At 42.2% G+C, this 26,361-nt stretch overlaps 1 protein-coding gene across 2 annotated transcripts in view; it reads left to right on the plus strand.

Moving 5' to 3' along the window:
• Positions 1–26,361, plus strand: part of NIBAN1 (niban apoptosis regulator 1) — a 236,244-nt gene that overhangs the window by 198,635 nt on the left and 11,248 nt on the right. For both annotated transcript variants that reach the window (XM_079935300.1, XM_079935299.1), the window contains exons 6-11: positions 6,240–6,355; positions 12,352–12,456; positions 12,757–12,919; positions 19,319–19,506; positions 22,693–22,854; positions 24,432–24,542. In XM_079935300.1, coding sequence (XP_079791426.1) covers positions 6,245–6,355; positions 12,352–12,456; positions 12,757–12,919; positions 19,319–19,506; positions 22,693–22,854; positions 24,432–24,542 — 840 coding nt within the window. In that variant the 5' untranslated portion in view covers positions 6,240–6,244. The remainder of the gene's footprint in view (positions 1–6,239; positions 6,356–12,351; positions 12,457–12,756; positions 12,920–19,318; positions 19,507–22,692; positions 22,855–24,431; positions 24,543–26,361) is intronic.

The following is a 26,361-nucleotide window of genomic DNA, read 5'->3' on the forward strand; positions in this document are numbered from 1 at the left end:
TTTCGTCTGGCAGTTTACAGAATACTATTCAGGGACTTCTAAGTAAACCTGGGGCTAGTTCTCATAAGAGTTATTATTTACAATTTGGTAATAAATATTTGCTTAAGTTGGTCATGAATAAATAAGTTTTTTAATAAAAATAAAAACTTTTATTACCATTTCATTAGAACAGACATCATTCATTTTTAATTCCAATGAGAGGGTTTTTTCTTTTGTTTTGTTTTTAATAATGCATATCACATTCTATCTTGCCCTCAATCTGCTCACTAATTAAATGAGTGGTTTGGACTAAATGATCCCTGTGATATAGTCAAATTCTAGAATTATATGATTCTAAACTTTGAGAAGGAAATAAAATTTAAAATAACTTTATAAAATGGATGGCTAGTGGGAAGCTGCTGCATAGCACAGGGAGATCAGCTCGGTGCTTTGTGGCGACCTAGAGGGGTGGCATAGGGAGGGTGGGAGGGAGGCTCAAGAGGGAGGGATATGGGGATATATGTATACATATAGCTGATTCACTTTGTTGTACAGCAGAAACTAACACCACATTGTAAAGCAGTTATATTCCAATAAAGATATAAAAAAATAAAAAAATTTTAAAGTTAAACCACAACACACACACACACACACACACACACACACACACACACACACACACACCACCTGTGCATGTAAAACTGATGAAATCTGAATAAGGTGGCTAGATTGAATCTGTCAATTTCCTGCTTGTGATATTGTACTATAGCTTTTGCAAGATATTTCCATTAGGGAAAACTGGGTGAGGATATATTGGATATCTCTGTATTATTTCTTATAAAAATGTGAATCTACGATTATCTCAAAATAAAAAGTTAAAAAAATAAAACCATAGAGTGTCATGACAGGACATTGGAAGCAAATAGGCCTTGCTTGTCCATATACTAGCTTAAACGGATTAGTTAACCTTTCTGAAACTCAGTTTCTTTGTCAGCCTTAAAGTGGGAATATGAATTCCTACCTAATGGGATTGTTGGAAGGATTATATGAGATAGTGTGTATAAACATCTCTTATGGTTCATACTCCATGATAGTATTCAGTAAGTGTTGGTTACTTTCCCCAGGGCTTTTTCTGTGCTCTGGAAGAGAAACTAGGACAAACAGCCTTGCTGCAGGTCTCCTAAAAAAAAGACGACATATGACCTGAAGCTGAAGACAGTTTGGAAGCATACATTAGTGAGATGAACCCCATAGCAGTGTAGTGAGTAATGCTGTTACATAACTTTCACAAATCACCAGGCAGATCAGCTAACATGGCTTGGCACCGTTTACCAATAAAATAAAATAACAAGGCAGCTTCCAAACCCAGCCCGAGTCAGGGAGTCCCGACACAGCAGCCAGAGTTAAAATCCAGGATGACTACATAGGCCTTGGAGCTTTGGCGTTTCAGTTGACTCAGACATGCAGTAAATCCGTATAAGTGGAAAAAAAACAAAACCGATTTCTCTCTGGCTGGCCCCCTGAATAATTGTCCCCAAGGGGCCTAGAGAAGCTTTCCTTCCCTTGCAAAAGTCCTTAATCATGTCTCCCAAATATGAGTTTTCCATGCAGCTGCACAGATGAGAACTAGGGAGGGACTAAGGAAAATAGACATGTCTTGGTCCCGAGGATGTGATTGTTGAGTGAATGGCCAAGATGTGTCTCCCACATGTCTCCTAAAATGTTTAGAGTTTCCCAGGGCTCTGTCCTCACCTTTGATCTGATGAATGTTTTTGTCAGTGAGTTGGATAGAAACACAGAAGGTTAAGCCCACCAAGTTTTCGTATGATACCGAGGTAAAAAAGGGAGTCTGGGGACAGAATTACAATTTTTTAATGATTTTGGCAGGCTCTAGGGCACTGAACTGATCACGGTAAGTTGTACTTTAACAGGGGTAATGTTAAAGCCTGCACTTCAAAATCAAAAGCAGAAGTATAGGTTAGAAAAGGCTTAGATTGACAAGGGTTTTTTACGAAAAAGTTGTAGGGATTTTATTGGATTACAGGAAATGTATGAGCCAACAGGTTGCTATGGTTGATTAAAAAAGAGGTTAGGGACCAGAAAAAGGAAAGTAATCTTTCTACTTTACAATATTTGCACTAGTTAGACAATACTCTTTGTGTTGTATTCAGTCTAGGTCCAAATTTAAGAAAGATATTGACAGATTCAAATTGGTCACTAAGGGAAGGAAGGAAAGAGGAGGGCCAAGTTTTTAAAAATTCCCAAACTATATTGTTTAAAGAATGATTGCAGGAAGATAAGGAGACTCAGCTATCTTTTAGTTACCATATGGAAGAAGAGTAAACTTGTCTATTTTGCTCTGAAAGGCAGAAGCAGGATTAATGAGAGTTCATGGAAACAGATTTTGGCTCAACAGAAGGAAAATTTTTCGAATAATTACAGCAGTTCAGTGACAAAAAAGACTATTTCATTAAATTGTGAGCCTCCTGTCACTGGAAATATTCAAGCTAAGGCTGGACGAGTGTCTCAGGGATTCTGAAGTCTCCCAGCATTGAAAAGAGCTTGGGGTGGGTGACCTTTGAGATCAGTTCTAACTCTCATAGTCTATGATTTAAGTAAGCATGAATGCCAAGGCTGCTTATGACATGCCAGAGCCACTTTTTCAACTCTTGGCTCTGATTCTGACCAGCTGTGTGACCTTCAGCTAAGAAATTAACCATTTCTTCTTCCAGTTTCCTCATCCGTAAATTGAAGGAGCTGGATTTAATGATGCCTGAGTTCTCCCCAGCACGTCTGTCTCCTTGAGCATCCTCATGACTACAGCACGTTGGAAAAGTAGAGTCTGAGCTGATGCCTGCCATTTTTCTAAGTCAGCTTGCAGGAGAGGGCCGAAAGACCAAAACCCATTGTTGATTCTGGGGGCCATGGAACTAACTCTCAAGTTCTTGTTGGCAGGAGCATGGGTGATTATGAGCCCAGAATTTGTTCCCATGGGATCTGTGGCAGGAAGTAGATTAAATAACTGAAAATCTGGTTTCTTTCAAACACCTGTACATTCTGGCGGAGTTCAGCAATGCCTTGGCAAACAGCTTAGAAGAAGTGAAGATCATATGAGCATTGCATTGTAGTTCTGTCCTTTACAAAGCAAACCTTTGTCTTTATTTCCTTAATGATCTGGCAGTTTCTATTGGACTTTGTTTATAATCATGAGAACCAATATCCAGAAAGCAACTTATTACGTGACAGATAGTGTTCTAAAAGTTTTATATAAATTACTTTAATCCGTTTATAATCTAAAAATCTAATGATGAAATCAGTGATTAGGTCCTTTTTACCATAAGGAAAAAGAGTAGTTAAAATCCAGTGTAAGTCTGGCTTAATGGTAGAGTCCAGAATGGAGATTCATGCCCTTATTTTTTTAAACTTCATTACTGCTGTTCAATGACTATAATTTCCTTTGTGGTCCATTTGATTGCTAATAATTTTCTTCTCTGCCTATATTAACATGCCTCATCCCGCACCACTGCTGCATTCTAGCTCTTCCACTTCTTCCTTGACTTCTCTCTGGCTCCCACATCATTGCCTCCAAATCTCATTTCTTCAGTTATTTTCTCCAAAGGTCTTTGAAAAAGCAGCCATCAGGGGGAGTGTCATAGTTTTCTTTACATATATATGTATATAGATATAGATGGTATGGCCATGATTTCAGATACCTCCTCCGGTTACTGAGGTCAGCTAGGGGAGAAAGAAGTAAATTGATGCTTCTTGTAAGGACTTGAAGAACTTAAACCTCATTCCCAGGCTCATGGGTCTGGCAATACTCACTCCATCTAAGTCCCACATTTTCTTCCATCTCTTTGTTTCCTTAGGCTGGAAATGAAAACAGCTGTTAAAAATAAGAGCACATGAGTCAGTTTTGAATCTCAATGTAGTAATTACAGTTTCCATCTCAGTTGGTATAGTTCCTCCCAGTGTACTGAGCCCCGTATCACAGCCCCCTTGTTGTCAATTTTATACCAAGACCTTAACTTGTGTTTTCCAAACCTCTAAGATTAAACACTAAATCAATTGCCAAACCAAATAAATAAATAAATAAATGGCAAGGAAGAAAACACTTCAATTTGAAAACCTGATTCTTGGGACATGCCCTTTTTCTGATTCAGATTTTTTTTTGTGTGGTACACAGGCCTCTCACTGCCGCGGCCTCTCCCGTTGCGGAGCACAGGCTCCGGACGCGCAGGCACCGGACGCGCAGGCCCAGCGGCCACGGCTCACGGGCCCAGCCGCTCCGCGGCATGTGGGATATTCCCGGACCGGGGCACGAACCCGTGTCCCCTGCATCAGCAGGCGGACTCTCAACCACTGCGCCACCAGGGAAGCCCTGCTTGTACTCATATAGAGGCTATTCCTTGTATTTTCTCTTTTCCAAGTTCCTGAGGTTTATGACCTAGTAAGCCAATCTCAAAAGAGTCATCTACAATCCATGAATTGATTGTCCCCTTTTAGAGCAGATTGATCCTATTTTAGTTCTGCTCAGTCCCCGAATCAACCATTGAGTCCTTGACTGAGCAATCCCACTGGCTTAAAGCTCTGAAGGTCCCCCCCCCAGTGAATCAGTTGCCTTCAACTGACCTATCTAATATTGCCCTATTAATACAGATCATATGCTATTAGCAAGAGAACTTTGTGTCCTACTGGGGGAGAAGCAGGAGGCAGGAGACTTGACCCTTTCAGTCATTTCACTTTGCCTACTTTATTTCCATTTTCTAAGATTTGATTTCTTTATTGTTAGATTAGATTATTTCTAAAATTCACTTTCCTGCTAATATTTCTATAATTCGGTTATCACTGTATCCTCCATGAGCTAGTTTTATGTGATGAAAATTCTCTTGGTCAGTTCGGGCTGCTCTAACAAAAATACCATAGTCTTGGAAGTCCAAGATCAAGGCAGTGGCAGATCCAGTGTCTGGACAGAGACAGAGAGGGAGGAGAGAGAGAGAGCAAGAGAGCGAGCCTTTTCTTATAAGGGCTTAAGTCCAACGTGAGGGCCGTACCTTCATGACCTAATTACCTCCCAAAGCCTCCATCTCCAAATATCATTACATTGGGGATTAGGGTTTCAACATATGAATTTTAGGAGACACAAGCATTCAGTCCATTGCAGAAATGAAGATATTTGCATGCACGGTATGATTTGTGGAATTCCAGGAAGGCCATTTAGCACACTTAAAAATCCTATACCGGGCTTCCCTGGTGGCACAGTGGTTGAGAGTCCGCCTGCCGATGCAGGGGACGTGGGTTCGTGCCCCGGGCTGGGAAGATCCCACATGCCGTGGAGCGGCTGGGCCCGTGAGCCATGGCCGCTGAGCCTGCGCGTCCGGAGCCTGTGCTCCGCAACGAGAGGGGCCATGACAGTGAGAGGCCGCGTACTGCAAAAAAAAAAAAAAAATCCTATACCATTAGGTATCCATTCCTTTGTGGTAGGATATTACCTCTCAGATACAACACCTTTTAAAATCCAATATGTTTGGAAAGGCAAATCAAAAAACCAGTATGTGAGGTAGTATAGTGTAGTGCTTAGAAGCAGGCTCTTGGGTCAAACTATCCGAGTTCGTACCCTTATTGGTATATGACCTTTGGCAATTAATTCACCTTTCTGTGCTTCCTGTGCTATAGTCTCCTCATCTACAAGCTGGAGATGATAATACTCACCTCAGAGGTTTCTGTGAGGTTTCAATGAAGTATGTAACATGCTTAGAAGAACAGTATCTTGCTATATGTGTTAGCAATTATTATCCTTCATTTGTATAAATCAGCCTATTATATTGATGTCCTTTTGACAGACAGTTGATATCAGGTCACAGAGAAATTGGAGTTTTATTTGGGAAACTGGGAGGGGATACCTTGGGTACATGAGGCACTTTGAGGAATAGTCTGCCTTACTGAGGTGTTATAGTTGGTGGCATAAAGCCACTAAGTGCCTGGGTGTCTGAGGGAAATACAAGAGAGATAAAGGGGGATAGATTTGCTCTGGTCATAACCAGCATGTCTAGTAACTGATAGAATTAATCAGCTGGTAGAGTGAGCAAGTCATGTGATATACACCTGCAAATGAATTTGGAATTCAGTACTCGCTTAACTTTTTTGTGTCTCATAATTCTATCCCTTGTAATATTCAGGTAATGCTGGGTCTCTGAACCATGGAAAAATGTAAAATAAAGTGGTTTTGTTTGCTAAATGCCCTTGCCTCTTTCTTTTAGATTACATGAAGCAGACGACATTTGAAGTCCAAGCCTTTTTAGAAGCTGTGCAATTCTTCCGACAGGAGAAGGGACACTATGGCTCGTGGGAAATGATCACTGGGGATGAAGTCCAGGTAACATGGGGCTCAGACTTTTGGATCCTATTCTCCATCTGAGTGGTAGGAGGTCAGGGTCATAATAAATAAGCAAATTTAAAAAGTTGCAAGCATGGAGGATGTGGTTCCAAAGGCCATTTCTCTCATTGTCTAGAAGCGTTTGGTCAGCAAACTATTGGACACCTTCTCTAAAGACCTCCAGACCAGACACTAAATAGGGCAGCCCAAAATACTGCAACTGCAATGGAAGAGCTACTTCCAGTTTCTTTCTGGAAAATGCATATTCTCTCCAATGACCTCATGCTTCCAGACTAGAAGCAAATGTGAGCAGTGTGGCATAGTGCAAGGTGTGTGGTGGGGCTTCAGGTCAGAAGACTAAAGCCTGCCAACCTTATTTAACCGCTTTTAGTCTCAGGTTACTCCTCTGAAAAAAATAGGAATGACAATGTTTGTGTTGCAGGGTTGTGAGAATTAAATGAGATGTTGTTGGAAAAGTATTTGGCAAATAGCTGTCTTTATCTATGGAATGATTTATAAAGGAAGTAATTAAAGGAAACAAATTTTGAAAGCATTAGGTAGTTTTCTATATGTTTCATTTACCTTTTCTGGTACTCTATTCCCTGTGGTCCAGTATAATTTCCCAAGACCCTGATTAAATGTCAGTCATAGGCTAAGTGTCTTGGTTGGTTTGGTACCAGGCAGTTTGTTACAATCTCCAAGGAGACTGTATTTCATGATGTGACCTCATCCTCCATAAGGACACCAATCACATAGCTGATTCAGCCAGGAAGAGGAGGCTGGGTACGGGCATTATTTAATTAAAGGCATACAGGGTCCAAGAATGCTATTCTTTAATTTCCCCTCATATCCCAGAATAGCAAGTGTGAAATTTGTTATTAGGGAACAATATTTGGAAGATGCCAGATGGTGTCTTGCCTTTGTATGGTCATTAAACATCTAAAGCCAAAATCATTTTCTCATGGTAGTGGGCTGTTCTTTACTGTTTTACCATATGACTCAGAATCTTCTCCTCCTCCTTCTCCCCCTTCTTCTTCCTTTTTCTTTTTCTTTTTTTAACATCTTTATTGGAGTATAACTGCTCTACAATGGTGTGTTAGTTTCTACTTTATAACAAAGTGAATCAGTTATACATATACATATGTCCCCATATCTCCTCCCTCTTGCGTCTCCCTCCCACCCTCCCTACCCCACCCCTCTAGGTGGTCACAAAGCACCGAGCTGATCTCCCTGTGCTATGCGGCTGCTTCCCACTAGCTATCTACTTTACGTTTGGTAGTGTATATATGTCCATACCACTCTCTCACTTCGTCCCAGCTTACCCTTCCCCCTCCCCATGTCCTCAAGTCCATTCTCTAGTAGGTCTGCGTCTTTATTCCCATCCTGCCTCTAGGTTCTTCAGAACATTTTTTTTTTTTTTTAGATTCCATATATATGTGTTAGCATACGGTATTTGTTTTTCTCTTTCTGACTTACTTGACTCTGTATGACAGACTGTAGGTCCATCCACCTCACTGCAAATAACTCAATTTCATTTCTTTTTATGGCTGAGTAATATTCCATTGTATATATGTGCCACATCTTCTTTATCCATTCATCTGTCAATGGACACTTAGGTTGCTTCCATGTCCTGGCTATTGTAAATAGAGCTGCAGTGAACATTGTGGTACGTGACTCTTTTTGAATTATGGTTTTCTCAGGGTATATGCCCAGTAGTGGGATTGCTGGGTGGTATGGTAGTTCTATTTTTAGATTTTTAAGGAACCTCCATACTGTTCTCCATAGTGGCTGTATCAATTTACATTTCCCACCAGCAGTGCAAGAGGATTCCCTTTTCTCCACACACTCTCCAGCATTTATTTGTAGATATTTTGATCTTGGCCATTCTGATCGGTGTGAGATGATATCTCATTGTAGTTTTGATTTGCATTTCTCTAATGATTAGTGATGTTGAGCATCCTTTCATGTGTTTGTTGGCAATCTGTATATCTTCTTTGGAGAACTGTCTATTTAAGTCTTCTGCCCATTTTTGGATTGGGTTGTTTGTTTTTCTGATACTGAACTGCATGAGCTGCTTGTAAATTTTGGAGATTAATCCTTTGTCAGTTGCTTTGTTTGCAAATATTTTCTCCCATTCTGAGGGTTGTCTTTTGGTCTTGTTTATGGTTTTCTTTGCTGTGCAAAAGCTTTTAAGTTTCATTAGGTCCCGTTTGTTTATTTTCTTTTTCTTTTTTTTTTTTTTGGTGGATTCTAAACTCATTTATTTCCCATCCTGAGACTTACTCAAGAACTTTAATCAATTCTTGGTTTCTGATATTTGGAGGAAGCACATCCATTTATACATCTGAGAGGATTAAGGACTAGCCATACTTATGCCAAAAAGAAAAACAAAAGCATAGGGGAGGCTGAACCACTTGCCATTGATTGGCCTGTTATATAAACACGCATATTTAATAGATATACCAGTATTAAAATGCCATTGTATGGTACTTTTTATGTTCAAATCCTAACTCTGTTCATTTTATCAATCTCATGAGATATGTAGAGCAGTTATTATTTCCATTTTGTAAATGAGAAAACTGAGGGAAGAATAGAGCGATTAAGTGACTTGCTCAGTTTTATTCATTCAACAATTATTTATTGAGCTGCTATATTCCAGGCACTATGCTGGGTGCTAGTGAACCAGAGATGGACAAGGCAGCATGGTCCTTGCCTTGTGGAGCTGATTGTTTTGGTCACATGCTAAGTGGATAAATGGCAAAGCAAATGATGGCTTCCGACTTCTGGTCCAGTGAAAGATCAACATCAACCATGGGACTATACCAAGTTAAACAGTTATTTAGCTCCTTGAGTTTAGCCAGGGTACTTGATTTTTTCTTTCATTTGAAATCTCACATCAGCTCACATTCCTTCACGATTGCATTGAAAGCAGGTACTAAGTCCTTTCTGGGAGTTAAGTATTGAGTTTGTTTTCTTTTGTTGACTTTCTGCTCTTTAGTTTGGGCTGATAGGTGTGAATTGCTCTAAAGTGTAAAAGAATGAAATGACTCATCCCTTGCCATCGTGGTGAGGCAAGACATACCTAGAAACATCCAGAGAACAAGGCAGCCTTAGCAGTGTGTGTGGGTACATATGTGGGTCTGTTCATATATGGACATCATAAAGCATTAGCACAAAGCAGTCACAGGAAGGTGTTAATTTTGCTGTATAAAAAAAATACCTTAAAGGGGAAAACAAAACAAAACAAAAACCAGAGAAGAAATCAGTAAAATCTGGAGTTATCAAGTGACCCAATATGAAGTGTTGCTCCCCCAGGAATCTAAGTTTCTTTGGTGAAATCACAGACTCATCAGGTGTGAGCACTGGAAAGGCATTTCAGGATAATTTGTCCAGTACCCTCCAGGCGAGAGAAAGAACATTCAGAGAAGTTGGCCCAAGTCACAAAGCCAGTCTGTGACAGATACGCATTTTGAGCCATGTCAGGCGATCCTTTAAGAAGCTGGTAAAAGGAAATAACTTTCAAGACTTTACTGTGTGGGGCCTGGTGAGGGTAAGCTTCACTGTAACCACTTGCACATGGAGCTGAAGCAGTGCCTGTCCTATGACCCACAGAAAAAAGAGGTCAGCGCCCCAAAGAAGCTACCAAGTAGTTAAAGAAAAGGGCATAGCATAACTGAGTTTGAGAATATGACATCTTTTGTTTAAAGCACTGAATTTATTTGCATTTTTTTCATGTCTGCTAAGAACTTAATCATAACATTGTCCTAACCCCTTCTATCCTAGGGGACTGTATTCAGAAGATTTTCAGCATTGTTGCATTATTATCTTCATAGTAATGACTCACACAGCTAGTATGGCATGCCCTCGTGGTGATGGTTATTTTAGGCAAGTGTCTAGGCAAAGCAAATATCTTAGAATAACTTGCCTGACAGACTATTAAGGTGAAAATATTTGTACACCAGTAAAAGCATCAATATATTTTCTGCTTAATAAAAAATGTATCAAATGAAGTCATGAGGGAAAGCATTTTGTAAAATGTAAGTACAAGCTATGTGGTATACTTATTATTTGCCTTTAAATTAACCAAATGGGCCAAGAGAACAGTTCAAAATTCCCACAGATCAGGGTGGTTTCAAGACCAGAAGACTATCCACATTTTTTTAGGCCTTGTCCATAGGTTGTCTTTTGTCTAATGACCTTGAATGTGACCCATTTAAATGGATTCTTTCACCCATGGTTGCTGAGTAACACAAAGGGCACAAGGCCAACAGCCTGATCAGACCATGGGGCCAGCCTCAGGAAGGAGGGCAGTCTCTCTGGGCCTCACACCTTCCTCGCAGCTGCAGCATGTGGAAGGTAACAGGTGGTGTGGCCTTCAGGGAGCGGGCCTGCGTTTCTTGGTTTCGATCAACCTAATGCCGGGTTTGGTTTCGTACATGTGTGGTGGAATTTTAAAATCTCCCAGTTAAATCCCAGCAATTAATTTACACCCCCCACCCCCCACCCCCGTTCCTTATGGTAAAACTCAGTGGATTCTATTCTGAAGAGGGAAGGTTGGGGAAACTCCTTCATTAGTATGATTGGTTTTATTAGATTAGCTACTTTCTTTCCGATAGCCCCAGGGCTTTGGACCCTGCTCATGGAGGGCTGAGCAAGGTAAGGAATCTCAGAGCAGATCCTGGGCAGGTGAGGATCCTCACAAGGTCAGGATGTGGTGGGGCTGACGTTTACAGGAGGAAGAGCTGTTGGGATGAGACAGAGTTGGCCTCTGCCTGCCCCAGAGCTATTCCCTCATCACCAACCCCCTCCCCCTGCTTTCAACGCACTCCCATCCCCCTCCTTTTTTTCCCAGACATATTTCCTTTCCAATCCCTTAAGTTATAAAATAGAACCAAATTTCTTGGAGCATTGTATGGGAAAGACTAAAAGAAAACTATAAGCCCACCCAGATGGAATGTTCTTTTTCTTTGGACGGTATAACATTTTCATCTTTCAAATCCCTTTCACACTCATGATCAGATTCAAGCCAGTCTCTGCAAAAGGATGAATTTGGACAATTATTATGATTCTTGAATTTAATACTTTTAAACTAAGACAATATTTCCCATTGATTTGAAGTTCTGGCTTCAGTGTCCTTACTCTCTCAGCTCACTCTCCCCATGCCAACACTTCCATCACTCTTGGGCAGATGTGTTCCAAACAAGAATTTACTCCACTGGGCAAGATGAGGTTCATGAATTATTGATGATGTACTTGAACCTAATTTTTGGACTTGCTGATTTCTATGGAGTTTGCACATGTCAAGTTCCTCTTAAACTCCTCAAAAATGCTGCTTCACCTCAGCATTTTAGGAAAGACTTGGTAGCAGTATTTTTTTAAAAACACCCTGAAAACTGTAGCCAACCCTCGCCCATATTCTACTCATCCCACCAATGTCCAGTTGTTCCAAAGTATTTGTTATTCCCTTCTTTTTCTAAACTTTAAAGAAGATGGAGGTGGGATTCAGGGTGCAGTAGAGACAAAGAGCATGAAGACACTTAGATCCCGAGAAAGCTCCAGGGGAAACGACGGTCTCAGGGGATACAGACAAGAACTCAAGCCACCAAAACCAAGCCTGACCCCCTTCACAATTTTGCTAAGGATACCCTTATCTATAATGGAAGTTCCCCCTCTTATCCTAAACGGGCTAGATTCTTCTAGTTTGACTAGTAGAAGTTTGAATTGAGGAATTTGTCCTTTCCAATGGGAAAATGTCAACAGGCGTGACTGGTCCTTGCAGATATTTAAGAACGTTTACCGTCTAGGATTGTCTTCCTAGAGATTTCTGTGGCCTCAGACCCAGAGTTAAGCTATTAACCTAACAGATTTCATGTAGCGCAGGACAATCTTATGTAGCCAGGACGGGGTTGGCCGGTCATGACACCTTCAGTTAGCCTGATGCTGAGATTTAGGCGTCACCAGCTGAACCAGCTCTGAGGCTCTCTTCCTCTTGACAGATCCTGAGTAACCTGGTGATGGAGGAGCTCATGCCAACCCTTCAGACAGACATCCTGCCTAAGATGAAGGGGAAGAAGAACGACAGAAAGAGGGCCTGGTTCGGTGTAAGCGATGATTTTGCCCTGCAGCTGTGCTACTCAAAATGAACATGCCTTTCCCTTCTCTTTTTAGTTTTTTTTTTTAATACCTAATTCCTTCCCTGGGTGGAGAACTGCCCAGTCTGCTCAGTCTCACTTACACGAGGACTAACCCAAACAGACTCAAACTTTGAAAGACAAATTAGAATGTGTGTGCAGTTTTGTTTATGTTGCGATTGTCTGCGATTAACCCACCCGCCTCTACTTGACTCCCTCAGGTGCTGACGCACGACAGAGCCCCAATTTCTGTGTTGTTCTCTGTTGCAGCTCCTTGAAGAGGCCTACAACCTGGTTCGGCATCAAGTTTCAGAAGGATTAAGTGCACTGAAGGAGGAATGCAGGGCTCTGACAAAAGGCCTGGAAGGCACCATCCGTTCAGACATGGATCAGATTGTGAACTCAAAGAACTTTTTAATTGGAAAGATCAAAGGTCAGTGGAGATAATCCATGCTCCTACAAACTAAATAAGCTGTGTAGCTAAGGCTCCATCACATAGTGAGAATTCCTAGTTTTAGAGGAGAATTACACGAGGGACTTGGAAGGAGATGATAACACTTGAAATAGGAGCGTACTGGTGGTGCTCTGAAGGGCCTCCACATGGAAACGTCAAGGACACAGGGTGGAGGAAACGTTGCTGCTTGCCTTGTAGCGGTGCCTGTGTATCCTGATCCTGCACCTCTCCCGTTGTAGCACTTCTCATACCAAATTGTAATGGCTCTGCTCCTGCCCTCTCCCTGCTGTAAGCTCTCGAAGAGCAGGGCCATGCTGCCCTGGTTCACTCAGGTATTCCCAGTGCCTAGTACCATGCCTGGTATATGCAGACTCACAGTGAATATTTGAATCAGTGAATAATGGATTTTCCTTTAACAAGAAAAAAACTTTGGGCTTAGAGTCAATAAATCTGGATCCTACAGATCTTCCTCCACTTATGATGGGGTTACATGCCAATAAACCCATCGTAAGTTGAAAATGCGTTTAGTACATCTAACCTACCAAATACCATAGCTTAGCATAGTTACCTTAAACACGCTCAGAACACTTATATTAGCCTACAGTTGGGAAAAATCATCTAACACAAAGTCTCTTTTATAATAAAGTGTTGAATATCTCACTTAATTTATTGAATACTGTACCAAAGATGAAAAACAGAAGGTTGTCTGGGTACAGAATGGTTGTCAGTGTATCGGTTGTTTACCCTCGTGATGCGGTGGCTGATGGGGAATTGCGGCTGCTGACACTGCCCAGCATCATGAGAGAGAATCTTACTGCTTATCACTAGCCCCAGAAAAGATCAAAATTCAAAATGTGAGGTACAGTTTCTGCTGAATGCCTATTGCTTTCACACCGCTGTAAACTTGAAAAATCGTTAAGTCAAACCATCCTAAGTAGGGAACCGTCCATAGTCCCAGCTCTAATGGTAGATGGTCCTGTGTGCTCAGGGAGGTCACTCAACTTCTATGTGCCTCAGTATCCTCCTCTGAAATCACATGGGAGGGCCTATGAGATTGGGGTCAGCCAACTGTGGCCCTTGGGCCAAAGCCGGCCTGCCACCTATTTTTGTAAATAGCATTTTCTTGGAAGACAGCTGTGCCCACTCATTTGTGTATTGGCTGAGGCTGCTTTCATGCTACAAAGGCACCGTTGAGTCGTTGGAACTGAGACCTTAGGGACGGCAAAGCTGAAAACGTTCAGTATCTGGCCCTTGAAAGAAGGAAGTTTGCGTGTTTCCACACAAGAGAACTTAGATGACCTCTGAGGAATCCTACAGGGTAAAATTCTATGGTTCTGCCTTCCTACATCCCAAAAAGCACACCACGCTGAACATCATTTCAGAGGGAAAGCACGCCGGCTCATCTGCGACTGTTTATCAGCAATCTTCTTAGATAGTCAGTTTTCAAATTATTCACTCACTCGTTCATTCAAAATATAGTCACTAAGTGCTTTCTGAGCAAGGCGATGGAGCTGTAGCAGTGAACAGGGAAGACCCAGTTCCTGTGCTCAAGAGACTTAGAACCTAATGGGACTTTCTGCTTGGTGGGTTATCCTCTGCACTTCAGGCCCTGTTCATACTGCAGCCCAGCTCGCTCCAGGCTCTTCTAACAGGTCCTCCTGAGAGGAGGTTGGAGGAGGCATAACTAGAGCAAAGGAGTGTGTGTCTGAATCTGTTGTTTATCTGTTCAGGTGATGCCTTCTAAAGCCAGATATAAATTAACTTCAGAGTGTTTTCTGTTTCCTATTATCCAGATCTCTTATTCCTTTATTAGCTCAACAGATCTAGAGTTGACTGTATATTGAAATGCTTTATACAGCTTAAAACTGCCAACACCCAACTCCTGTGCCCGGATACATTCTGTTTGTCTGGAGCTGAGCTGGGCCTAACAGTGGCCATTCTCATGGCCTGAATTAAACCGGTCTCTCTTTCTCTCTTGCCTAAATCTCTGTGGCTCCAGTATATTTCACATAAAATGGGAAAATATTCTGCCCTGGACTAGGGTTTGTTTCCTAAAGGAAGCCTTGAAAGGAAATCGTGATCAGGTCTTTTTAAAACGGAATATCAGAAACACATTGTAACCAGGCCTCTGGTTCTCTCCCTTTAAAACAAGAAACTGCACATCAGCCTGCATTGATAAAGGACTTTGGATTTCAAGAAAAAAACTTTGGGAGTATTAAAGTAGCAATCTCTCCATTTCTTCCCGTATGACTCTTGAGAGTGAAGCAACTGGCTTAAGTTCTGCCCCACAAATACCGACTCATTTAATAAGCATTTATTCTGCTCCTGCTGAATACAAGGTCTTTGAAGAGTCAAAGAAGAAGACATGATTTTACAAGTAGAAGAGGATAAAAAGCATGTCACAGATACTGAAAGAGAAGGAAAAATATTATAAATGCCATAAAAGAGACAAGAACAGAGAGCACAGCGGTTCCTAAGCAGGAACCATTTCGACTTCAAAAAACCATGTGGGGGCTTCCCTGGTGGCGCAGAGATTGTGAGTCCGCCTGCCGATGCAGGGGACACGGGTTCGTGCCCCGGTCCGGGAAGATCCCACGTGCCGCGGAGCGGCTGGGCCCGTGAGCCATGGCCGCTGGGCCCGCGCGTCCGGAGCCTGTGCTCCGCAACGGGAGAGGCCACAGCAGTGAGAGGCTCGCGTACCACAAAAAAAAAAAAAAAAAACCATGTGGGCTCCTCACAATGGGAGTACTGTTTTAGTGTCAGTTGATGGGAAAGAATGGTAATGCTAACAGGTATAGTAAAAGCTAACAGTTACTGAGTACTTCCAGAGGGTCACATAGGGTTCTGAGCACTTTGAACACAGTGAACTCATTTAATCCTCACCATAACCCTCAGAGTAATTACTCTTATGATCCCCATTTTACAGATGAGAAAACTGAGGTAGAGATTAAGTAATTTGCCTGAGATTCCAAAGGTAGAGTGTGACAGTCAGAACAAACCCAGCCCCCAGCCCCAGCATTTTCTCTCTTAATCACTCTGCTCAACTGAATTAATGTATGGCTCTTGAATTAGTGTGTCACAACACATGAATCATTACAGCAGCATCCCTGCATCCTTGAAAAATAGCAGAGCATACCTGTGTGGGATGTAAAATTTATTCGATTATTAAGGAAACACCAGCAGACCATAGTTCAGGAAGCTGTGTGGTGGTTCTGGGCCTTAGGCTGTCCTGAGTAGGTGAAATTTAAACTTGGCCTTGAGGGCTTCCCTGGTGGCACAGTGGTTGAGAGTCCGCCTGCCGATGCAGGGGACACGGATTCGTGCCCTGGTCCGGGAGGATCCCACATGCTGCAGAGCAGCTGGGCCCGTGAGCCACGGCCACTGGGCCTGCGCATCCGGAGCCTGTGCTCCGCAACGGGAAAGGCCACAACAGTGAGAGGCCTGCGTACCGGCAAAAAAAAAACAACAAAAAACTTGGCCTTGAAGAGGTGAGTAGGATGTTTACAAGCAGAGGTGGAGGAAGGAAGGCACAGGTGAAAGGAACACTGAATAAAGGCACAGAGAGGGGGCTGGAGCACATGGTGGTACATAGGCAAGGGGGGATCAAGCAGAGAGGAGCATGGCCTTCCACGACCCCTCCCTGTGCCTCTCTCTGCTCCCATGCAGCAGCGGACATCAGCCAGTTGCTAAATCTTTTATGTATATTACCCGTGTTCGTGATTATTCTGAAATTTCAATTAGACACTTTTCAAATAGTTCTTCTCTCAGAGTTAATTTATAAATAATTCATTTATCTTCCTGGCAAACGATTTTGCATTTTGGTATCAAGTAAGTTATTTTTAGGAGTCATAGATTGTTTCATATTTGAATCATACAATAGAAAGGGGTTTTTCCCCAGTAATTGTATGACCTGGTTAATATTTTATATCTCAAATATTTGTGAGTTACTCATAGTATCAATAGTATTGGTCATCTCGGATTCTCAGAGTAAGAGGCAGTCTGACCCTCTGTAACTGTGTGAAATATTTCTGCAAATTGAAATAAGAATGTGGCCATTTGTCTCACCATAAGCAAGTTATTTGCCAATAAAAATAAACAAATATATTTGAATTATAATTCTGGATCTGAAAATTAGGGTGTGACCTTGGTTGAATCAGCTAACATCTCCAGGCCCCCTTTTTTACATCTGTAAAATGAGGGCCTGGACACTGAGATGAGTTTGTACTTCTTTGATCCTGTATGAGGTTAGGTGACTTAAAGAGTTCCGCAAAGCTAGACTTCCATCCACAGAGTGAGCTCAAGCCTCTTCCAACTCAAACTTCCTTTACTGCATTGCTGCTTCCAAACCTGGTTAATCATGAGAATCACCTTAGCACTTAAAAATAAATGCAGGTTTCCATGTCGTATCCAGACTTACTGAATTGGGATCTTTACTATGCTTCTCTTTTTGACCCACCTCCTAGAGAAATGGAAATAAAAACAAAAATAAACAAATGGGACCTAATGAAACTTCAAAGCTTTTGCACAGCAAAGGAAACCATAAACAAGACCAAAAGACAACCCTCAGAATGGGAGAAAATATTTGCAAATGAAGCAACTGACAAAGGGTTAATTTCCAAAATTTACAAGCAGCTCATGCAGTGCAATAACAAAAAAAACAAACAACCCAATCCAAAAATGGGCAGAAGACCTAAATAGACATTTCTCCAAAGAAGATATACAGACTGCCAACAAACACATGAAAGAATGCTCCACATCATTAATCATTAGAGAAATGCAAATCAAAACTACAATGAGATATCATCTCACACCAGTCAGAATGGCCATCATCAAAAAATCTAGAAGCAATAAATGCTGGAGAGGGTGTGGAGAAAAGGGAACCCTCTTACACTGCTAGTGGGAATGTGAATTGGTACAGTCACTATGGAGAACAGTATGGAGGTTCCTTAAAAAACTAAAAATAGAACTACCATATGACCCAGCAATCCCACTACTGGGCATATACCCTGAGAAAACCATAATTCAAAAAGAGTCATGTACCAAAATGTTCATTGCAGCTCTATTTACAATAGCCAGGACATGGAAGCAAGCTAAGTGTCCATCAACAGATAAATGGATAAAGAAGATGTGGCACATATATACAATGGAATATTACTCAGCCATAAAAAGAAAGGAAATTGAGTTATTTGTAGTGAGGTGGATGGACCTAGAGTCTGTCATACAGAGTGAAGTAAGTCAGAAAGAGAAAGACAAATACCGTATGCTAACACATATATATGTAATCTAAGAACAAAAAATGTCTTGAAGAACCTAGAGACAAGATGGGATAAAGACACAGACCTACTAGAGAATGGACTTGAGGATATGGGGAGGGGGAAGGGTAAGCTGTGACAAAGTGAGAGAGTGGCATGGACATATATACACTACCAAACGTAAAATAGATAGCTAGTGGGAAGCAGCCACATAGCACGGGGAGATCAGCTCGGTGCTTTGTGACCACCTAGAGGGGTGGGATAGGGAAGGTGGGAGGGAGGGAGACGCAGGAGGGAAGAGATATGGGAACATACGTATATGCATAACTGATTCAGTTTGTTATAAAGCAGAAACACACCATTGTAAAGCAATTATACTCCAATAAAGATGTTGAAAAAATAAATAAATAAATAAATAAGTCAATTAATCAAACGGCAGTATTTCCTCTGGGAAGTAAGAATATGGTTACATTTTTTTTTAATCCCTCTTTATGATTTTCTGTACTCTTTATGTTTCTGTCACTAAGCATGTCATCCTTGATTATCAGAAAAAATAGCGTGTGTTTTAAAATTGGGGGTGGGGATGGGAGGCGGGGTGGCAAACCAGTTAGAATTTGTTTCCATTTGCCCCACAAAAAGATGGTACTTGAGCTTTTAAAAAGGCCCTGGAGAAGCGGGGAGGGGAATTGAATTATATCGACTGGTTAACGCTTAGAAAAATGAATTAAAACTTAATAAATTGTGTTTTTAGAAGACAAACTATGAATTTATAATGATGATGATTGACAGGAAATACATGGGTCCTTGGCATTTTCTTTTTTTTTGTAATAGGCATTATATATTCATAGGGACCAAGCAGAAAAATGCATTTCATCCCAGGGGAGAGGTAATTTTGGGGAGGGGAGAGATTCTCCTTGTTCCAATTCTCAAAGAGAGATTCTCTTTGATGGTTTTCCATTCTAGTGAGTGCTGGCACAGGACTCACTGTGTTGGTCTGTCTTGCCCATTTGAGCTTGCCTTGGCTGTTAAAGGGCTCTGTGGGGCACTGTCCAGCCCGGCCCCGCTCCAGTGCCTCTGAATCCAATTTTGCCATCACTCACAGTTTTCTGACTATTTCCTACCTCAGCGATGGTGGCTCAGCCAGCAGAGAGAAGTTGTGCAGAGAGTGTGCAGCCATTCCTGGCATCCATTCTGGAGGAGCTCATGGGACCGGTGAGCTCAGGATTCAGTGAAGTACGCTCACTCTTTGAAAAAGAAGTGGATGAACTTAACCAGAACTTTCAGACCACCAAAGACAGTGCCCAGCTAAAGGAGGTAGGATACGAAGCCAGGGAGTGGAGTGTGAATTGTCTGCCTGGGACTGCCTTTTTGTGGGTCTTTATCTGCATTCATTCATTCTTTCCTCCCTCTCTCCCTCCCTCCCTCTCTCCCTTCCTTCCTTCTTTCCTTCCTTCCATTCAGCTCCCCTTCCATCTATTCATCTAGCCTTTCTGCGATTCATTCAAACACATTATTCATTCATCCATTCATCCATCTATCTACCTGCTTTCCTTTATTAATGGTTTTCAAGTTGCAAAAATAATAACATGCTTGTATAAGGTAAACAGTATACAAAAATACTTATATAAAGGCAAAATGAATCACCATCACCCATACCCACCTAATTTTAGTCCACCCCCAACTCCTAAGCCCTCTCCACTTCCAACTCCCTGAATTAACTAATATAAATAGCTTAGTATGTGTTTTCACCTGCTTCTCCCCTGTTCATACAAATATATACACGTATATCCTCATTTATATAAATTCTGTTTGTTGGTTTGTCTGCTTCCAAAAGTATGGACTCATGATAAAAACCAGTGTTTCTCAAAGTATGGTCCTTGGACCAGCATCATCATCATCATATGGCTGCCCCACTGATGATTTACCAGATCAGAAACTCTGGGGTAGGGCCCAGCAGTCTGTTTTAACAAGACCTCCAGAGGACCTGATGTATCCTAAAATTTGAGAATCACTGACAGACATAACTGGGCAGCTTTGTTTTACACTTGCCATATCACGATAGACATCCCTACAAGTCAGTGGATAAAACCAGACACCTCTGCTTCTTTCCCTTTCTTTTTTTTTTAATGCATACATACACAAAATTGTATATAAACAAGATCATTTGTAAATATTTTGAGGTTTCTTATTGTAGCCTTTTTTTGAACTTAACTTTACTCTCCCACCTCCCCCCATATCCCCTCCTTCCACTCAAGCAACTAGTGTTAACAACTTAGCATATGCTATTCTGTGCTTTTCTCCATGCTCATAATAGCCTATAAAACACACACATTTTGTAGGCTATGTTTTTTTAGGTAGTTTGCTCTTAGAAAAATGGGATTATATTATATGTACTGCTCTGCTTTTCAGTTTTCTCATTCAAAAATACCTCATGAAACGATTTTTAAGTTAACTGTTCTAGCTCTAAATCATTTTTTGTAATAACCGCATAATATTTCATGTATGAATACACCATGATTTAGTCAATCATCCAAATGTTGCTAGCACCATGAACAAAGCTGCAATAAATAATCTTGTTATATATATTCATTTACTTTGATGCTTTTATTTCTATGGGATAGATGCCTAGGACAGGATTGCTGAAAGGTAGGAATATTTCTCATGTTAACTGATGTTTCCATTTGCTTCCCAAAAAAAGAATTAAAATTTTACAATTCTACCAGTTGTACCTGGCAGAGGACTTTCTCCTTTATATTCCCGTCAGCATTAGGGAATCACTTGTTTAACTCCTGCCAATCTTACAGGAGCAAAGTGGTAACCGATTGATTTTTCCTCTCCTGTCTGTTTAATGATATTTACATTACGAATTATATGTCAAGGGGCAAGTTTGACAGCATGCTTTTGGTCATTAATTCTACTTCAGTGAGGTTCTCCAGAACTCACTTTTTTTTTTTTTTTTTTTTTTTTTTTTTGCGGTACACGGGCCTCTCACTGTTGTGGCCTCCCCTGTCATGGAGCACAGGCTCCGGACGCATAGGCCCAGCGGCCATGGCTCACGGGTCCAGCCGCTCCGCGGCATGTGGGATCTTCCCGGACCGGGGCACAAACCCGTGTCCCCTGCATGGGCAGGCAGACTCCCAACCACTGCGCCACCAGGGAAGCCCCAGAACTCACTTCTTAAAGGGAGTAATATTTTCCTTTTACAAGCACAATGAAAGTGGGCCCTTGTTAAATTCTTTTTTTTTCTTATAAATAACCAAGTTTCTGTATCTTTTTTAATTAATTAATTAATTGATATTTAATTTTGGCTGTGTTGGGTCTTCGTTGCTGCACGTGGGCTTTCTCTAGTTGCGGTGAGCAGGGGCTACTCTTCGTTGCAGAGCACGGGCTCTAGGCGCATGGGCTTCAGTAGTTGTGGCATGCAAACTCAGTAGTTGTGGCTCGCAGGCTCTAGAACGCAGGCTTAGTAGTCGTGGCGTGTCCCCTGCATTGGCAGGCGTATTTTTAACCACTGAGCCACCAGGGAAGTCCCCTTGTTAAATTCTTGTTTAGAGAAATCTAGAACTCTAGATTTATCTCTTTTCTGTGACCTGAAACTCAGACAGCACATCCTGTATTATTCACAATCACCCTGTTACTGTGTTACTCCCCAGTTCTCCGTAGGCCTCCATTTTCAGCACCTTTCTTTCTGTCTTCTCTTTCTCCACCCACCCTCCTGTTTATTCTAGATCTCCAATATTCAATTTTTAAAATTACTTTTAAATAAGCTTGGAAAATAAGATGCATTCTGTTGGCAAAAACACTCATAGTATAAGACTATGTTGATAATACTTGAGGTTCTTAGTGGATGAGGTCAGTTGCTGTCCTCTTGCTGGAAGTCGTATGGCCTCATCGATCAAGTTGTCACGTGTACAAACTAGAGGAGGGGGGACCTCAGGTTTTAAAACTGGGTACCTCTTCTAGGCTAGGCCTCTTCCTATCTCACCCACCTCCCCATCCACTAGCAGAGGGAAGCCCTTGGGCACTGACAGAGCCTCAGGGAACTGTGGGGACTCTGGCTTTACTCTTAGAGTCCGGGGGGCATCCTGAACTCCCTGGGATTTTCTGAGAGGGATGTCACTCATTAAAGAAGGCTGTGGATGCTTGTGAGCCCACAGCAGTTCCATGTGCCAAAGAGCCTTCCTGAACTCTTGAGCTCTGGTAGTGGGTACTTGGAGTCCATCAAGAGCTTGACAAGACTGAGCCCCACTGAATGCAGCCCTGGGAGCTTCCAGCGTCCAGCTGGTTCTTCTACCAATCTCTATCGTAGCAATAGAGCTGCCCTAGGAACCCATCCAAGAACGGAAATAAGACAATGAAGATGTCACAGATATAGTGATCTGAGAAGTGATTCAGTCTAATAACATGTGTGATTGTTTAGAATTTATGTAATATGTAACAGTCGTGTAATATAGTTCCTAAGTCTGAAGGTGTGTAATTTTTCCCTTCACCAAAATGCAGCATCTAGACCGGCTTATGAATCTTCCATTGGATTCCGTGAAGATGGAACCTTGTTATAGTAAAGTCAACCTGCTTCAGGAGCACCTGCAGGATCTCAAGAGCCGCTTCAGATTCCCCCACATCGATCTGGTGGTCCAGAGGACGCAGAACTACATGCAAGAGGTAGGGGCGGTGAGGTCATCCACGTGGATGAGGATGGGGGAGCAGAGAAACGAGTGCGGCAAATGAGACAGGTGTACTAGTGTAGCTCAGGGAAATGAGGCCCATTTCTTTAGTCACCATGTTGACTGAGGACATATTTTGTGCTCTTCCAGCTGGCTCATCTTTCTTCCATGTTGATGAGCATCATAAAGAAGAGATATCTCAGGGAAATAAAGTAGCATTAATTGATAATTACTTGATTTGTCAAATCAGTGCTATTAATGTTGGCTGCAGATTAGAATCATCTGGGAGCTTTTAAGAAATACTGATGTCTAGGCCACACTCCTAGTGATTTTGATATTATCTTTTTGGTAATTAAAAAAAAATTTCTTCCACTCCCATCCCTACTGCTTTTCATATGCAACCAGGATGGAGAACCAGTGGCTTGAATCAATTCCCTAACCTAGTTAAAAGTAAATCAATCAATCAGTCAATCAGAGCTTTAAATTTGGATTTCTTGGATCTCCTTGATAGGTTCCTTTTTTTCTCCACAAGGAACTTTTTCTCCAGGGCAGGAGTGAATAGCTCAAACTCGTTCCATATTCTAATGCTTTCTAAATGAAGGAAGGGTGGATCATTGAAGCCGTTAAGAGCACAATTCTACTTCACAAATGTTCAAAGGGAGCTTCCTGTGGGTTGGACACTGTGCCAGATTCCACTCTGGGGAGCTGATAGTGAGACAGATTCTTAGGTAAATTCACTACAGCGTTGAAAGTGCTGAGAGAAAGGTATTGTGTTGGATGCTTTCGGATCACAGGCTTGGGGAAGAAAGGAGATTTTTCTTCTTAAAAGTTATAGGCAGGATTAAGTGGCACACTTTATTATCTAACCTCTGAGTTGTGAGGGATTAAAGACAGACAAGGAACAAAATTGGTCAACGGTTTGACTGAAGTCCCTTTGATAGTACTGGACCCTGGTGAAACAGGTACAGGCACAAGTGCAGAGAATAAGAAATCTGAACTACTTCCGTTCCCTAACCCACGAGCATGTCAGCCACGGTCTCCACTGAGCTCTGACCCTGCCTCCCTTCCCAGCCTGGCAGAGAAAGGAAGAGAAGTAGGGTGGGAGGCTGGAAAATGGAGCGAGAGGTGTGCTGGCATGGTTTACATCCATCTGAAAGTGGAGGTGCAGAACTAAAGGGCCACCTCATTTCATTAAGCCCTGACCACAGGCACCAGAGAACACAGGAAGGGGATGACCACAGAAAATGATGATATCCTCAACCCCACGGTCTTGGGTTTCCCAGTTAAGGGTGGAAGGAGAAGAGATGAGAAGAAAAGATACATACATGTGTACATACATGCATAGGTATGTGTGTGTGTGCTTCCCAGCCTCTTACTGATGCCACTGTGGCCATGGGCCTATGCATTTCACAATCCATGTAGTGGGATGAGGACCTGTTGCCCTGGGTCGTCCACAGGGTAGTGACCATCTTTGGTGGTCATCGTCTCCTTCTCTCCAAGTTGATGTAGACTTGGAGAGGGTAGTGATCCCAGCCTGTAACTGCGGTCTGTTTCTGTGTTGGTTTTGGTTTCTAGCTAATGGAGAATGCGGTATTCACTTTTGAGCAGTTGCTTTCCCCACATCTCCAAGGAGAGGCCTCCAAAACCACAGTCGCCATTGAGAAGGTTAAGCTCCGAGTCTTAAAGGTAAAATTGTTCTCTCGTTTGTGGGAAGCATGAAGCAAGAATGTGACCCATTTGTTTTGTTAAGTGGAAAATACCAAGTTCTCTGTTTCACTTGCCTCGCCTTTTAAAAATCTTTCCCCTTCTCTTTCCTCCCTGAGACACCCGTGACTATCACCTAGCAGCAGTTCCCCCACGACTTTCATGCCTATTCTGCCATCTAGTGGCTACTTTAGGGACCACAGGTCCTCAGCATCATTGTCGCTTCCTCAGCCAGAAGTGACGTGTCCAGGCTTACTTGCATAGCAAGTGGACTTGATATTTATTGGCTATCCACTATAAGCAAAGGATTGTGATAGGTATTGCATGGAATATAAAAATAGGCAAGGCACACCCTCTTTCTTCGAGGAGTTTACAGTATAGTAAAACCTATTTAAATTAACCATCACGATACCTGCTTTATGAAATTGTTTTAAATGTGCTTCATGCGTAAGTGTATATTAAAATGGCTGTAATAATAGGAACTTACATATATAGGTCATATCTTTAAGCTTTTTTAAAAACAACCCGGACTTCCCGGGTGGCACAGTGGTTAAAATCCACCTGCCAACGCAGGGGACACAGGTTTGATCCCTGGCCCAGGAAGATCCCACATGCTGTGGAGCAACTAAACCCCTGCACCGCAACTACTGAGCCTGTGCTCTAGAGCCCATGAGCCATAACTACTGAGCCCACGTGCCACAACTGCTGAAGCCCGTGCACCTAGAGCCCGTGCTCTGCAACAAGAGAAGTCACTGCAATGAGAAGCCCACGCACCACAACAAAGAGTAGCCCCGTTCGCTGCAACTAGAGAAAGCCCGCGCGCAACAACAAAGACCCAACACAGCCAAGATAAATTTTTTTAAAAACCTGTTACATTTGATCCTCACAAGAACTTGTGAGATCACTGGAATATGTCTCCATTGTAGAGATAAGGAAACTGACCTCCTAAGATATCACATGACTTACGTAAGCTCAACAGGCTAGTCCGTGGTGAGCTTAGAGCTAAAACTATCCCTAAGCCTAGTCCACTAATTTTTTATTACCTACTTTCCCTAAGCAGGGCTTTGGAACAGAAGATCAAAGTCTCACAGAGCCTAGGAGGTGGTCCCTGAATTTCAGACCTGATCTTAATGCCTCACAGGCAGTAGGAAACTCTGGCAACCAAATCATTGAGATTAAAAGCAATATTTGTCACGGTAACACACAAAATAATGAACCTGCCATTGAAAAAGAAAAGATAGTCCCAATGTCAATGCCACCTGCCACATCAACACAATTTTTACCTCTCAGGACAGTCCATCTCTTTCCTGGACACTTTTGTCTACAAGAACATACTTCCTAATGCTAAGCCAAAGTTCTCACCACTGGTAATTCTAGTTCTACCCTCTGCTCATGTCCTTCTTCCACATGGTAGCCTTTGGTTGTTTGAATAGAGCTATGATTTTGCCCCAAGTTATTATCTCCAGTATAAATCTCTTTAACCATTCTTTTTTTTTTTTTTTTGTGGTACGTGGGCCTCTCACTGTTGTGGCCTCTCCTGTTGCGGAGCACAGGCTCCGGACGTGCAGGCTCAGCGGCCATGGCTCACGGGCCCAGCCGCTCCGTGGCATGTGGGATCCTCCCGGACCGGGGCACGAACCCGTGTCCCCTGCATCGGCAGGCGGACTCTCAAGCACTGCGCCACCAGGGAAGCCCTAACCATTCTTTATTTGGCCTGACCATTCTGCTTACATGCCTGTGACTATGCCCCAGTTTGTCTGTGCCTTCCCCACTTTAAAGCAACACATAAAACCAAACCCTG

This window comes from Stenella coeruleoalba, assembly GCF_951394435.1.
Source record: "Stenella coeruleoalba genome assembly, chromosome: 1".
Lineage (NCBI taxonomy): Eukaryota > Metazoa > Chordata > Mammalia > Artiodactyla > Delphinidae > Stenella > Stenella coeruleoalba.